Raw genomic sequence first — 16,852 nt, 5'->3', positions numbered from 1 at the left:
ACTATGATTCTTAGTGGTTCAAAATCTGTTTGACTTTTGTTCAACATCTGTTTAACTGTTGGTCAACATCTGTTTGATTTTTGGTCAACAACTGTTTGACTTTTGGTAAAAATCTGTTAGACTTTTGGTCAACATCTCATTTAGAATTCAACAGAGAGTAAAAAAATAATCAGTGCAGACTTATAAAATTGAGATGCACTAATGGTCAATAGGTTTATTCAACATCAATTCCATTATGTTGATAGCAAACCACTGTTGTCTATTAACTGTTAAAAACTTCTGTTGCTTTCCAACAGACTTTACTAAGAACTGTCATCAATTATCTCCTAGAGAGCTTGCTAGATGATTAAATAGATAGTAACTATCAGATGTTAGTCGACCCATGTTAAAAAGGTCAGTCAACAGAAATTACAAAGGTTAGTAAACATATATTAAGAGAATAATGTTATTAACAACATGTGTTCTCAGGATAAGCTTAATGCAGAGCAAGTATCAGATGCTTTCAAAAAGTTGTGTTGCTTTCCAACAAACATTTCCTAACAACAGTTCCTCCATTATACCCAACAGACGTTGCCAAGTTGACAGATGTTTAGTATCATCATAGATTTTGTAAAACTTCCTTGTAAACCACATTAGTAGTGGTTGTACAAACTCGTTTCTCTTTATCACAAATCAAAATTTTCAATCCCTTCCTACTTTTTACTCTAGATACAGCAACATAGAGCTGGCCATGACTAAATACTGGACGTGGAAGATATAAACCAACATGCTCCAATGATTGTCCTTGACTTTTATTTATTGTCATAGCAAAATACAGTGAAAGTGGGAATTGTCTTCGAGAAATCTTCACTGATATTCTTTTATCTGAAGGTGTCATCTTCAGTCTTGAAATCAAAGTATGATGACCTATATTAGTCCATGTGATAATTTTTGCTTCAATCACAACTTTTCTAAGCTTCGTGATTTGTAAATGTGTACCATTACACAATCCATTTGCCTGATCAATGTTTCTGAGTAACATCACCAGAGCACCAACTTTCAGTACCAATTTATGATTAGGTAAACCAGATAAACGAAGATTGTTTAACATATCAGGAGGAAACAACACCATATTAAGCTCTGATTCTTCCTCCGATTGGCATAAACTATCTGAACTAAAATAAACCTTTTCTTCATCGGGCAGACTCTCTAACAACTCTTTGTTTATTGAATCCACTACTTCATTAGTTGGAGCAAGAATCGCTCTTTGTTGGAAATACGTCAAAACCCACAAAAACTTATTCATGTCCGGATATATATATGAAATGAGAGAAGAAATAGGATTGACTTGGTCATGAATAATTAAATCATCTGCTATTTCAATATCAATCTCACCATCATTTTCTTCACCAAGCAGACCATCACCAAGCTTTAAAATCCATTCTCCAAATTCCTTTATTTCTTTCAAATCTGCTTCCTGAAAACCAACTCTTAATCTCATATTCTCAGTTAGCTTTAGTACTTTACAGTGCCGCCATATATAAGAAGAATTCATAGTGTAGGTCCCCTTGTTGTATGGATCTTTCACAGAATTGTCAATCTAATCAAGAGTGCGGAATCCTCTTGATCAGAATAAGCAAAAAACGTGTAGGAACAGAAATCAGCAATTCACTTTCAAACTGGGTTTCTATTGATTATCAATCAAACTTAATTACAATCAATCAAACCCTAACCAACCCTAATTTCGTCCAAGACAAGTCTCTCACGAAATTGTTCTCTCAAATACTGTTTTGGCTGATTAACCTAAACCCTAATGCCCAGCCTTCTTCTCACAAAAAGAAGTATTGTAAATATTTTTGAGTTTAGTTTAGTTTGTTTAGTTGTTTTGAGAAATATCAAAAATTCCAAAAATATTTTCTTTTTTAAAAGACTTCCATTTTGAATTGACAAGTTGTTTTTGCATAATAAGATAAAATATTGGTTTATCTTTAAATGTGAAAAAGACTAATGGTTTTTCGAGATACTTGCTTGTGTTTCTAAACAGATTGATGCAGTTATCAAAATGAAGTGAATAATACAAGTAAAATGCAGATTGAGAGTGAAGTGAAGAACGTGTGAAGATGCATGGTAGGATCCTTCTACTACATTGCAGAGAGAAAGAGATACGGAAGAGTTGGAGCTTACTTGCTTAACCAAAGATTGCTAGCTAACTGATCTATAATGAATGAAAGTTTTGGAGATTGGAAGCATCAGCTAAGGGGGAGTCTGTTGATGTCAGAAACTGTGTAGCTGACGTTATCCAAAGACCAAAAAGACTGCAAGATGTTTGAAGACAAAGTTACACTATGAAGATATTGTCAAGGGGGAGTTTGTTGATGCATATTCTGTGACAACAGCTTGATAGTTTAAGTATTTAGTCTTTGAATATTTTGTTATGGGCTTAGCATATTGGTTAGGGAGTTAATTAGTGTAATAGGCTAGGAGAATGGCCAAGCCCAGACCAAAGCCCAATATGCAAACATGGTTGTAGTATATAAACAACATGATGCATTAGGGTTTAGGTTAGACACTTAGAGAAAGAGAGAGTTAGAGAGAAATCTATAGAGAGTGGCTGAGAGATTTCTTGTGGGTCTTGAGTTGATTGTAAACCTTGTGTTGGATAATCAATAGAAGACCCGATTGAAAGTGATTGTTTCGTGTTTGTCATCTTTATTCTTGTTTCTGTTTGTTCGATTGATCAAGGGGATTCCGCACCCTTGGTTGATTATCAGTCTCGTTACGATCCGCACGGGATAGGGACCTACAATTGGTATCAGAGCTTTAGGCTCTTGATGGCTCGGTTCAGAATTGTGTCTGCAGTTTCGGGTGGAATAGTTGAAAATTTCAAAATTTCTAAACCTGAAAATTAGGGTTTCGAAATTTTTAAATTTCTGATTAAATTCTGTGATTTTTGTTTGTGTTTGATTAGTTTGTGTGTTTGATTTTGCTGATTTATAGGTTTTCGGGACAGGTTTTGCTGATTCTGGAAGAATTTTTTGCAGGACAGATTTGAAGATTCGAAGTTGGTTCTTCGTATTCTTCATAATTTTGAAAGTTTTGTGCTGATTTGGTGGTTTGATTTTGCAGGAACTGGTTGAAAAAATCCAAAAAATCTTCAGTTTTTCGAACAGATTGAATTTCCATATTTACTGGCATAATTAATAATTCCGCTGACAAACCAGAGGAATTATCTGATCCAGCAAATTTAACATTGGTGACCGGCGAAATTAAAATCCAAAGGCGACTTTGGTGACCGTTATAATTGTCCTCAGCGACATTATTACGGTGATCGGCGAAGTTACTAGACGGTGTTTTGGCGAAATTAACTAGAGTATTTGACTTGGCAGCAAATTTAATCAGCCAGCATAATTAAGTTGGACCAGCGAATTTAATTACCAGAGGAATTAATCAGCAAAATCAATTGATCAGTGAAATTGTGCAGCGAAATTGTGTTAGCGAATTTGTTTTGGTTTGCCAGCAAAATTAGCTAGAGGAATTAAAATCTAGCGTAATTAAAGTGGTGGAATATTTTCTGGCAAGCGTAAGAAAAAATTCACATTTTCGTGAATAGAAAGTGATCCGTAGCTCATTAGACAAAACCCTTTGCACCTGGAAAATCCCGAATTCGGTTTTTGACATTATATATCATTGGATTCGTGTTTTCGAGACAATTCTAAAGGTGTAATTTGGTAACCAGTGTTTTCGGAGATATTTTGTACTGTTTTATCAGTCTGTTGCGTTAAAATGTCGAACATGACAAATTTGAATGCACCTAAGATGATGAAGGTGGAGAATTATCTTACATGGAAGGACAGCTTCCAATCCTTCATTGAATCTCAGGATGCACGCATGTGGATCTGTATTGTAGATGGGTACACAAACCCAACACACGATTATGAGGGCAGACCACGTAGGACAGACTATGTGAACATGAAAGAGGATGATAAAAGGATGTATGAGGCTGAAAAGAGAGCCTTAGCTACAATAAAGATGTCCTTACCTGATAGCATCAAGCATACCTTCAAAAGGTACACAAATTCAAAGGATATGTGGGATGCATTAGAAAAGAGGTATCTAGGAAATGAAGATGTCAAGAGGAATAAAGTTGCGATCTCTACAGCACGAGAAGGATCATATGATTGGAGTGTTCATTTGGAAGGTAATGAGAATGCCACTCAAGCATTCATGGCAGAGATAGTGCAAGTTGATGAGGTTGAAACTACTGTGAATGATGTTGAAGCTCAAGTAGAGAATGTTGAAGCTCAAGTGGAGAATGCTGAAGCAAAAGTGGATGCTGAAGTAGAGAAAGAGAGTGAAGCTGAACAGGTTACTGCTGATCAAACTACAGAAGTTCATGAGGAATAGGTACAATCTAATTCTGTGTGTTTAAGATGTCATGAACTACAGGGTGAGGTTGACAGGTTGTCAACACAAAATCAAAGTCTGGTAAGCGAGATGTCGAGCATAAAAGAGTCAAACTTTTTTGCTAAAAGAAACGAATCTATATACTTGAAGAAGATAAGAGGTTATGAAAGTGAAACTGACGCTTTAACCTGCACACTAAACGAAAAACTTCAAGTCATAGACTTAGCTCATGACATGATGGCTGAGAAAACAAAAGAGGTTTCTGAAAAATGCAAAGAGTTGTCAGATGCACAACTCAAAATTGTTGAACTTGAAAAGAAATTAGGTCAATTCAGGGACTCTACTTTTGTTATAAAAAACATGATGGGTGGGTTAAAGAAGAGTAATGACAAGACTAGTTTGGGCTTCCAGGGCTTTAATGAAGTCCCACCTCCTCTTAGTCATGACTATTCTTTCCTGCCAGATGAAGATGAGCTAGCAGACTTTATGGCAACTGCACCAAGTAGTTTTGCATCAAGTCAAAGTGAGGGGTCTGAGAGTGATGATGCTAAGAAGAACAATAACAGGGAACATTTGAAAAAGCAAAATTCACCTCCTAAGAGCAAAAATCAAACTTTTGTTAAAAAGATTAATTTTGTTCAAGGTAGTAATATGAAAAGCGAAACAACTGTTATTGAAAATGAATCAAATGCAGAGTTTGCTAAAAATAAAGACAAAGAAATATCTGAATCCAAGCAAACTGAACCTAATTCTTCCAAGGCATCATCGTTATCTGATAAGGGATCTACCTCAGAGACTCCAGCTAAGAAGTCTTTGAAAAGGAGATCGTGCTTCAAGTGTCACATAAAGGGACATGTAGCTAGCTGTTGTCCTAACAAAAAGACTGAAGCACAAGTGAGTGAAAAGAAGAGAGAGAAGTCACCAGAAAAGAGTGGTGATAATACTAAGGAGCAAGTTGCAAATTCTCCAAAGAAGTCTGCTCCTAAGCAACCAGAGAATGTTGCTATTGGTGTAGATAAGGCTGAAAAGGAACTCCACAAGTTCCTCGTTTTCAAAGAAATCAACCAAGATTTCAGCCTAGATCTCCACCAGGCAGATATGAGAGACCTAGAAGCAGTTCACCAAGAATGAACAATAATAATTCAAATAATTTCAGAAGTCAAGGTCAATATCAAAATCGATACCAAAATAATGGTGGTCGAACTTTTTATAACAATGGCTTTAAAAATTATAACAATCAAGCTTCTTGGAATCAAAATTCAAGGTTTCAAAATCAAAATTTTCAAAGGTCAAATAGTCCAACACATATAGGAACCATCAGGACCATAGACCTTATGGGAATCAAAATCAAATTCCAACAGCTCTGAGATCCAAGACTCCAGTTAGGAGTAATGGATATTGGATGGATGTTCCAGTGGTTGGGGAATTTGGACGACCCAAGACCATTAAGGCTAGGGTCCCCCAATCTAACTAATTTCTTAGTTGGTGTGTGCAGGAGCTGCTAAGGAGGATTATCAACTTATGTTGATAGTGGCTGCTTCAGGCACATGACGGGGGATGTGAGATTGTTGATATATATTAAATGATTTAAATTGAAGTTCAAAGTGCTGAGTCGATACACAAGATAACCTGGCAGATCTTTATACTAAAGCATTTGACAGGGCTCGCTTTGAACATTTAGTTGAACTCAACGGGATGAGGAATCCTGAATAACTGGTTTTTCATAAGAATTTTTGTAAATAGTTTACTGCTTTTCTTAAAAATCAAATATACAAAAACATTAAAAAATCAAAAACATAAAAAAATATAAAAAATATAAAAAATCAAAAATGAGTTATCACTGTGTGAAAAAGAAGAAATGATAGTACATCAGCAAGTTAGACTATCACACTGAAATTGAACATAAATTGCTTAAGTGTGATAGCAGCTTCATCATATGATGTACCAGTAGGCAAAAAGCTTGAAATAATCAACTTACCAATGTGATATAAACCTAATTGAACTGAATATGAGTGGGGAACACATCAGTGGTGTATGGTTTAATGACCTTAATTCTTGCGTTGATAGATTGCCAAAATCTGAAGTTTTGGGTCTTTATACTGTTATTTCATCTGGGGATATCAGGGGTGTCCTTCTGCTGCATCCAGATACATGCTGACCTAGACACACCCAGGATATCTTAAAAGAGCTAAAAATGCCAAAACCTTGAAAATGAAGAAGCTCTCATAGAGAGTCATTCAAAAGTGCAAAATGCATAAATCATACCAAAAAATGGTATTTGTCATAGCCCTCGATAAGATACTTTGGTCTCTCTGCTGTACGGAAATACTGACCTGTTCACCAATTATCTATCGTTGAAAAATAAAACGGATGAATTCAGTATACTCACCTACTACGATGAATCTTTGTGCATACCTTGATCGCGGGGGTATATCCTGAAGTGGGACACACTTGTATTTCAGTATAAATAAAATTACCTTAACGTATCATACGGTAATGGTACTTGAAATGTTCATGCATTTTGTTTAAGTGGATGAACATATTGGTAATCGTCTTGAATTGCTTTTCACGAAAAATTAAATAAATAATTATCTAATTGTGTGAAACAGTCTGATTGTGCTGATATGATCTTCTTACTAGTGATTCTCACAAAATAGAGTGTTTATGGCTTTTGTATTTACTTGCTTTCAGAAAATATAAAAATCCAACAATAGTGTCATTTTCTGTTTAAAATTCTTAATGTACGGAAAACTGTTATTCTTGGAGGACTTGTTACTGATAGGGGGAGACGGTGTTAGAAAGTGAGTTCAAAATTTTTCAATCATGTAGGTTCTTGTGTGTTGGACAAAAAGTTTTACGTGTTGGTGATAAAATTGGAATGTGCTTAATCTGTGATACAGTTTAACTATCTCTTGAAAAATAATAATTTATTTAACTTTGTTGAAAAATTCTTATGGTTTCTCGAGATGTTTGTTTTATAGTATACAGATTGAAGCAGTTTGTTGCTGAGTTGAGGATATGAGAGTTTGATTGGATGCATGGTAGAACCTCCTTTCTACATTGTAGACAAGATTGAAGAGTTTGAAGATTGCTGTGCAAATGCTGAACTGGAGTTTACTCAAGTGCTAACGTGTTAAAGATTTGGTGATTGGATGCATCAGCTTAGGGGGAGTCTGTTGCTGACAGGAGATATTGAAGCTAAAGCTATCCAAAGACCAAAGACAGTGCAAGACTACATGAAGATTGCAAGAAGACTGAAGACAAAGTTTTTATGAAGCTATTGTCAAGGGGGAGTTTGTTGGTGCATATTTGTGACAACAGCTTAGATTTGGTCTTTGGATATTTTGTAATTAGTTAAACGATAAACAGTTAGCGGGTTTAGCTTTGTATTAGTGAATTAATAGAGTTTGGGCTAAACAAAACCCACATTGGGTCTAGGGGGACGAATTGGGCTTGTCCATGTAGGAAACCCTAGTCCAACTTGTAAACCTTGTGTTATATAAACAAGGTTAGACATTAGGGTTTAGGTTAATCAGCCAAAACAGTATTTGAGAGAACAATTTCGTGAGAGACTTGTCTTGGACGAAATTAGGGTTGGTTAGGGTTTCCTACATAGACAAGCCCAATTCGTCCCCCTAGACCCAATGTGGGTTTTGTTTAGCCCAAACTATATTAATTCACTAATACAAAGCTAAACCCGCTAACCATTTATCGTTTAACTAATTACAAGATATCCAAAGACCAAATCTAAGCTGTTGTCACAAATATGCACCAACACAAAGAAGCATTGACTATCATTGTTCTGGTACCTTTAGGGATGACCGGAAGAATTTGTCTAAAATCACCACCAAATAGAATGATCTTTCCCCCAAACGGCTTTGATTGCATGTTCGATTGACTGGAACGTGATGTACTACTTCAACGTGATCCTCTTTGGAATTGTTACTTTATAACCGATGGATGGGAAAAGGTTGTACATTACATGGGTATGCAAACAGGAATTGTACTTGTTTTAAGATACGCAGCGGATTACATCTTTCTGCTTACTGCCTTTGATTTGAATGGATGTGAGATTGTTGCACCAAAATCCAATGACAGTCCGATAGACGATACTTCCTCACCCAATTTGGAAGTTCCTCAAATTACCGAGGATCTGCAACACCAGTCGGATGTTGAAGAATCCAATGACACAGATTCTGATAGTGATTATGTTGTATCGAATGAATCATCCAATGATATCGATGACACAGATTTTGATGCCGCTGTCTCAGATTATGAAGCTGATACTGATGGATACCCCTTACAAATCGTATGGTACTGCAGCAAACATTTTGTAAGTTTATTCTGTTAATATATTATTCCTCATTCTTCGGATGTTAAATGTTTGTTACAATTAAGCTGTAATTTTTGTTACTTTACTTAAATACATTATGTATTTCTTATTAATTATTGGTATTTTATATTTATTTTTAAGCGTCTGAATGTGAAAGTAGCTTCTTTATCAAGGATTCATAGAACATTGAAGATGACAGTTGAAAATCTGAATGGAGTTGACACTGTAATTGACTTTCGACGGGAGAAGCATGGCAAGGGATTTAGATACGCGGCTTGTCAATTCACCAAGAAGTTCACTAAGCCCAATGGTATCTACAGAAATATGAGATGCAAATTTGTCTACTCTGAAGAAAAAGCCAAGCTGATCTTAAAGAAAGTCTACAGATAGTTGTGGTTGTTGGTATTATCTCATTTGAGATAAATTATGGGATGGTGATGTATCAAACTTCTATATTTTGAAAACTTACGACTTACGAATATTTAAATTATAATCATGTATGCCTATCTTATTATTTATATTAACTTAAACCTTTGTTGTACATTCTCCATATATTTTAATTGGCTCTTCATGATAAATTATATATTGAATTATATTCTGTAAATTTATACACTCAACCTCTATTTAGATAAAATCTGACAAACCAAAAGCTCTGTCAAACAGAAAATCTGTTCAAGCAAAGTCTCTTGTTCCAAACAACATCTGATGATAAACACAAAGACTGTTATAGCAAATAACCTCTGCTAATAAACACAACCTCTGCTAATAAACACAAACAATGTTATAGCAAATAACCTCTGCTGATAAAACAACCTCTGCTAATAAACACAAAGACTGTTACAGCAAATAACCTCTGTTGATAAAACAACCTCTGCTGCTTAATATAAATACAAAAGTATCATAAAGCTAACATCTGCTGTTGAAACAAAGGTCTACAAAACATAACATCTGCTGACCATTCCACAATATAAATTGCTAACATCTGTTGTGACTTAACAGTGATACACTTCAACAGAGGATTCCAAACATCTGTTTACACACGCCTCATGATGAATATCTGCTGATAAATACCGCTCCGGTTCAAGCAAAGGTCTGCCAAAGAGAACCTCTCCTATGGACTAACAGATGATGCAGTTCAACAGAGAATGTTTAAGAACAGTGCTTTAAAAGACCACGATCAACAGATGATAATATAATAACAATAATATTCAAACTGTAGCAATTACATTTTAATAAATCTAACAACCATCATCGAAGCTGTAACAAAATCTAAACACTGATACACTAAACACTGTTACACAAGAACCACCGCTTCAATTCTTCTCTCTCTCAAATATAAATTAAAACCCAAATCCAAAGTCGATCATAAATGCAAATTACATATCCCTATGAAGTTTTAAATTTCAAATTACCCTCCCATTTTAATGAGCATCAGTCGTTTGAATTTTTGATGCGTGTCAGTGTGTATATGTTTTAGGTATATATTTTAAGCCCTTTTTTACACTTTTTAGCCAAGTTTTAAATTTATAAAATACGATATTTACTAACACTAAACACACATATGGGCAAGTGCACCCATCGTGGACGCAGTATAGTAATGGTAAGATACCGAGGTCGTCCAAGGACACAAGAGCTTTTAGTACCGGTTTATCCTCAACGTCTAATCAAATCAAAATGTTAGAAAAAGGTTTTTAAACTAAGAAAATAAAACTAACTAAAATGCTGAAAAATAAAAAATAAAAGTAAAAACAGATAGACAAGATGAATCACTTGGATCCGACTCGTGTGTAGTAACCTTTGATTATTTTCGCACTTTTGCACTTGTTTAAGAGATTATCTTAGTTATTCTAGTAGGCCCCTCTTTTGAAGGCGATGTTACCCTCAACCCAGTAGTTTGAGTCAGCAAGGATACAATCCTAAAGGGTCGGATTATTGAAAGATAATTAATTAAGTTATTAATGAATAATGTGGTAGGCCCCTCTTTTGAAGGCGACGTTACCCTCAGCTAAGTAGTCTGAGTCAGCAGGGATACAGTCCTAAGTAACTGGGTTAAAGTTTTAATAGTAGTTTAACTTATGAGGGGGTCAAAGAGTTTGGACCCCCGCCATCCAATACCTTTGGGTATTGAAGGAGGTCCTACTAAATTTGACCCAGGTCCTTTGCAGGATCTATACACTGAACAATGGCAAGACTCTTACCAAACCGTTCCCTTAACCCCCGACCAGGTAGCCAACATACCTCCATATAGACCGTGGAGATATGAATGGTGAAAATCTTATATTTTATATAGACAGCAAAATAATGCCAAGACACCACGGACAAACGATAAGGAAGAATCACCTTCAACATAAGAAACTAGTAATTAAAGTCATTAATACAAAACCAATTAAAAAGTGTAAAAGATTAAAAATAAAAAGTATTACACTAAACACTTATCTTCACCAAGTGATGTAAGAGACTTAGGCAAACATGGCCTTTGATTGTCAAGAACTCTTACGATCAATCTTGGATCCCGAGACGACTCACACACTCTATGATGGACAATGGATGATGGTGTTATGATGGTGGTGGGTGGTGGGTGAAGTGTGAGAGAGGTGGTGTGCCAAGGGATGAGTTGCAAGAGCTCCAAACACTCCTATTTATAGGCTGAACAGAAGCTCGGGCACGGCCCCGTGTCCATCTGACACTCTCTCTCTTCATTAATTGTAATTCGCAATTACAATAAATGCGCCTGCAGGAAGTTGACCACGCCCCCGTGTCCGCTGGGCACGGCCCCGTGGTGGGCAGTAGAAGCTTCTATGGGTTTGTCTTTTCTGCTGCTTCTTGGGCACGGTCCCGTGCTCGCTGAGCACGGGGCGTGTTCAGTCTTCTGTCTTCTTTGTTTTGCTTGGGAAGATGCTGTCGGGGGGTCGGGCATATCACTTTTGTTCCTTTTCTTGTATTTATGTTAGATTTGGCTGTCTTTTTGCTTCTTTTGTTATTTTGAGCTCATTTAATCCTGAAAATACAAAAGGAAGACAAAAACACACTTTTTCCAACATTAGTACTAAAAAAGGGTAAGTTTTAAGCCACAATTGATGTAATTTATATGTTGCATTTTGTGCACATCAAATTTCAATGAACATCAGCGGTTTCATAATTGAATGTGGGCCAGACCTTTGAAATTAAAAATTGGGACAGTGGTTTGGATGGCAAATCTTTGAATTATGATATCACTATGCTTCCTCTATCGCTACCACCTCATTGCGGATGACATAAGAAAAGCATTGTTGGACATGCTCTCTAGCTGACACATCAGCTTCTCTTATGTAATCCGCTGTAGATACTGAACCACTGCTATTACTAAGCAGTGGTTTTCCTTTGGTTGATCAGGCTTTAGGTACATAAGTGTTTCCTCTTTAACAACTTTCATACACCAATGCAAGCATCTGAATAAACAATAAACAATAACAAATCAAAGACAAAATCAAAAGCTACAAACATATCAAACAAATTTCATAAAATCATTTTATAACCTTGATCACATTCGGAAGCTTGGCTAACGAACTCAAGACTTCAACAACAAATAACAAATCCAGCAAGAACTACCTGAAGAACATTTAGCATCCAAACTTTCAGTTCATGATAAAAAGAAAAAAATCAAAAAATATCATAATTTTAAACTACCGTTCGTCTACATAATATTCAAATCGATATTAACCATGATGAATAAACAGACATCACCAGATTTTCTAATTTGCATTGGGATTTCTCCTTTTTACAAACATATCAAAATCAATCTACTCGTAATCACATGGTACACCAATGCAAGCATCTGAATAAACAATAACAAATCAAAGACAAAATCAAAAGCTACAAACATATCAATCAAATTTCATAGAATCTTGATTTATTTTAAACACAAACAGACATTACCTCTTCATCAATAAAGTTGAGATCCATTTTATAACCTTGATCACATTCGGAAGCTCGGCCAACGAACTCAAGACTTCAACACCAAATAACAAATCCAGCAAAATCTACCTGAAGAACATTTAGCATACAAACCTTCAGTTTGTGATAAAAAGAAAAAAAATCAAAAAATATCTATTTTTAAACTACCATTCAAATCGATGATAAATGCAATGCCTCTGTCGTCTTCATCCTCTTCTCTTTATCTACAGTTTTAGAAATAGAGAGTTGAGAGAGAGTAGACAGAGAGATTGAAATGGGTTTTTGATATTATGATCGAATTTGGATTTGGGTTTGAATTTATATTTGAGAGAGAGAGAAGAATTGAAGCTCTGATGACATTAAATGCAAATTACATATCCCTATGAAGTTTTAAATTTCAAATTACCCTCCCATTTTAATGAGCATCAGTCGTTTGAAATTTCAATAAACATCAGCGGTTTCATAATTGAATGTGGCCAGACCTTTGAAATTAAAAATTGGGGCAGTGGTTTGGATGGCAGATCTTTGAATTATGATGTCACTATGCTTCCTCTATCGCTGCCACTTCATCGCGGATGACTTAAGAAAAGCATTGTTGGACATGCTCTCTAGCTGACACATCAGCTTTTCTTATGTCACTTGGATTTCTCCTTTTATAGAAAGTATAGATATATATAGGGTAGGGTTCTAGCGTGAACAACCTCCCAAGAGTGAACTGCGTGAACAGATCTGGACCCTTGATTTCCTTTTTAGTTGTTAAGGGTAGGATTGTAATTATATACAAAATTAGATTTAAATCATTATTTTAATAATTGAATTAAGTTACATCTTTCCTAATTTAAATTCATTATCCACATTATGTTTTATTTATTAATAAGATAATTATCAAAACAAAAAACAAATCACTATATTTCAGTTTTAATTTTTATTTCAGATTTCATCACCAGAATTCAAATTTTGATTTTTAAGATCCACGTAACCTTCATATTTTAACGGTATACACATGTGTACTTGGATATAAATAGAACAGTACACATGTGTACTCAGCATCGTACATATGTGTAATTAGCTACATAATACATACATAGAAACAATACCTGTAAAACTATTTTATATTTAACAAATTACAAGTTCCATAATGTTTTCTAAACCAAACAAAAAAACATATAATTACAAGTTCCAGTTTCGTAAAAACAATAAACCAAACATAATCGAAAAAACAAAAAACATAATCTTTTACAACTATTCGCCACGTTGTATGCTGAATCATCCTTATCGACCTCATACGTGAATCATCCTTATCGACCTTCCATCTCCACTTTTCTCGTTAACGCCATCTCCTATAATAGCACAAAAAAAACTCAGCAACTAATACTTTGCATAATTCACAAGTGTACATCAACAACTTTACACATTCAATACACAAAAAAATTATGAGATATCACAAAAAGCAGACGCTATACACATGTGTACATTGGGTTAAAATTAGAGCAAAATCAGAATACACATGTGTACATCGCATTAAAAACAGAGCAAAATCAGAATACACATGTGTAAATCGCGATAAAAACAGAGCAAAATCATCAGAATACACAAGTGTACATCAACAACTTTACACATCAGCAACTTTAAAGTGGGGATAAAATCATAAATTAATTAGACCCAAGGTGCACTACTATTCACCATACTTTATAAATGTTATAGAGATAATAAGACTAAAAAAAGTGAAGTAACTTTAATACTACCTTGTAAAAACATCATAGAAAAAAAAACCAAAAGCAAAAATGTCATAGGTTTACCTTGGGTCCACGAAAAGACCCCTCGTGCCTGGTCGTATACACCCTCAAAAACTATATTATAACACTTTTTGACTCAAGTCACAACCTGTCACGTTCCTTCCATCACAAACCACTAATAGGCATCCACGTACACCACCCTTTGGATAGCGATCAACCCGTAACCTAACAAACATTCACCCCAGTCATTTGATCGTAAACAACAGATATCACAAGGCAAAAAAATTAACTCCAATCTTTCGAATTTCTCCTTCCCCAATTTTAGAGAGAGAAAGTGTTCGAACAAGAGAGAGAAAATAAAAATAGAATCTCAACCTGTAAATGAATCGATTTCGCGAAGTTTTCGTTAATTACGATTACAAATTTACAACGATGATCGTTAATCAATGAATCTAAAACAGGCACACTACTTGAATTATTTCGCGTCCGGTCAGTGTAAGCTTGGATCTAGAAAGATCTAAAAGAAAAAAAAAGGAAAAGAAAAGGATTCAAAGACTTACCGGAAAATCGCATCTACCAGAGTTGAAGTACCGCCACCGTCGCTCTTTTCAAAAAACTGATGCCGGTTTTGTGCTCGGAAGGCTTGATTTAGGGGGTACACGTGCTTCGTGCCGGAAGCTCTCGCCGGACCACCATCCACTGTGGCCGGCTGCCGTGCCGTCGCCGGAGTCTGGCTGTAATTCAGACGAGAGTGTGAGAGGGATATGTGGGTGTGCGGTGTATGTGTATGTTTGTTGAATATATTGATTACTTGATTTGAGAGATTTATGCAATCAATGAAAAATGGAAATTGCACATATACCCTTATGTATTTAATTAAATGGTAAAAATAAACCAAATAATTATCATCATGCCACTCAATTAAAATCTCAAGATCAACAAAATCAAGGGCCCAGATCAGTTCACGCAGTTCACTCTTGGGATTTTGTTCACGTTTGAACCTGATCCTATATATATATATATATATATATATATATTAAGGTCCATTTTTGTTAGCCGCTCCGTTCCTTAAGGGCTCTCTAGTTCCTCAGGAAAAACCAACCTAGGTTAAAGAAAAATTAAGTGCCCATTTTACTCAGCCGCCCTGGGCTCTTGAATTCTCAAGGACGGCCCTAGGTAAAAAAAAATAGGGATACCCCTGAATCTTTCTTCTAGTTCTGCACTGAGATCCATCTAGGCGCGACGTCATATGGGGGGAAGCCCCTCCCCTTAACTTGCATGCAATGGTTGAAAAGAGGCGGGCCCCACCTGCACACACCTTTAACGCTCGTTAGCACCATGCGGAGAACCCATAGCGCCCCCTATTAACTTGGAGGGGATGGTGTATAGCGCCCCGGGGCGCTATAGATGTTGAGATTGCGAGGTGGCGCTAAGCCACACCTGTTGCCTTAGGGTAGAAGAGAGAGGGTAGGGTTTGTGCATTGAGAGTGGTACTTAAGGGTACAACCAACTACTCAAATTAACTATGGATATCCTAAAAGACAAAGTCGGTGAGGTTTTCCACTGCCTTTGTCTCCCCCCATAGCCTTTCAGAAATTTGCAATATTATCCCTTTGCTTTTGTTATCCACAAAATTTCAAAAAAAAAAAATTATAATTTTAGTCCCTGAACTACAACTCAAATTTACAATTTAATCCCTCAAAATTCTAATATTCTAAGTTTACTAGTTAACCATGGAGTTCGTAGGGTTTGTCAATAAATAACAACTTTTGGTACTTCTTTCTGGCTTATGGTCCCCTCGAACGCTGCAAATCTCTCTGCCAATTTAAACACTAAAATCAATTATTTTAGAACACACAAAAGGTGTCTACTATGGAGATCGTGACAATTGCTTGAAGGTTGATGAAGAAAGATGTTACTTTAATCGTCAAATATTGAGAGACCACAAAAGAAGACTAAAGATGTCACTTTTAGTCTTTTACAAAAATAAAATAGCATGATGTCATTTTCCATTTCCACTAATTCTCTTTAGTTGGTGTATTTAAATTTCCATGTTTACCCGACGAAAATTATATATTGGCCATGTATATGTTATTTTTTAATTAATAACTAGGGTTATGACCCGTCCACGTTGCGGCGTGGGTACATCGTAAACACTGAATGGATTAGTCCAAACGTTATATGATGCATTAACCATATGAAAACACACATTTCAACTTATCGAGTTGAACTCAGTGTAACCTGTATAAGCATTGTGATTGGATCAAACGTAAAGTGAATGGAATTTATATCGAACAATCATAACGTATTTTATGTGACCCAACTCATACATAAAAAACGTAGCAGATTATTTTGTCGAGGAACCGAAATATAACGAAGAAATTTTCCGTCATCGGTTCCGTGTTATGAGGCGGCAAGAAAAAACGTGGAACGGGTTTTTGGTGTTTTGAAGTCAAAATGGGGTATA

At 35.7% G+C, this 16,852-nt stretch overlaps 1 protein-coding gene across 1 annotated transcript; it reads right to left on the bottom strand.

The window, feature by feature from the left end:
* Positions 1-598: 598 nt before the first annotated feature.
* Positions 599-1,534, bottom strand: LOC110893022 (ATP-dependent DNA helicase PIF1-like). The gene has a single exon (XM_022140146.1). It carries the CDS (start codon positions 1,532-1,534, stop codon positions 599-601), a length of 936 nt encoding a protein of 311 aa, XP_021995838.1.
* Positions 1,535-16,852: the final 15,318 nt, after the last annotated feature.

This window comes from Helianthus annuus, chromosome 12, assembly GCF_002127325.2.
Source record: "Helianthus annuus cultivar XRQ/B chromosome 12, HanXRQr2.0-SUNRISE, whole genome shotgun sequence".
NCBI classification, from domain to species: Eukaryota; Viridiplantae; Streptophyta; class Magnoliopsida; order Asterales; family Asteraceae; genus Helianthus; species Helianthus annuus.
This window is presented reverse-complemented; position numbering and strand designations above follow the sequence as displayed.

Coding starts and splice junctions, on each gene's coding strand:
- LOC110893022 (XM_022140146.1), bottom strand. CDS start 1,534: ATGAATTCTTCTTATATATGGCGGCACTGTAAAGTACTAAAGCTAACT.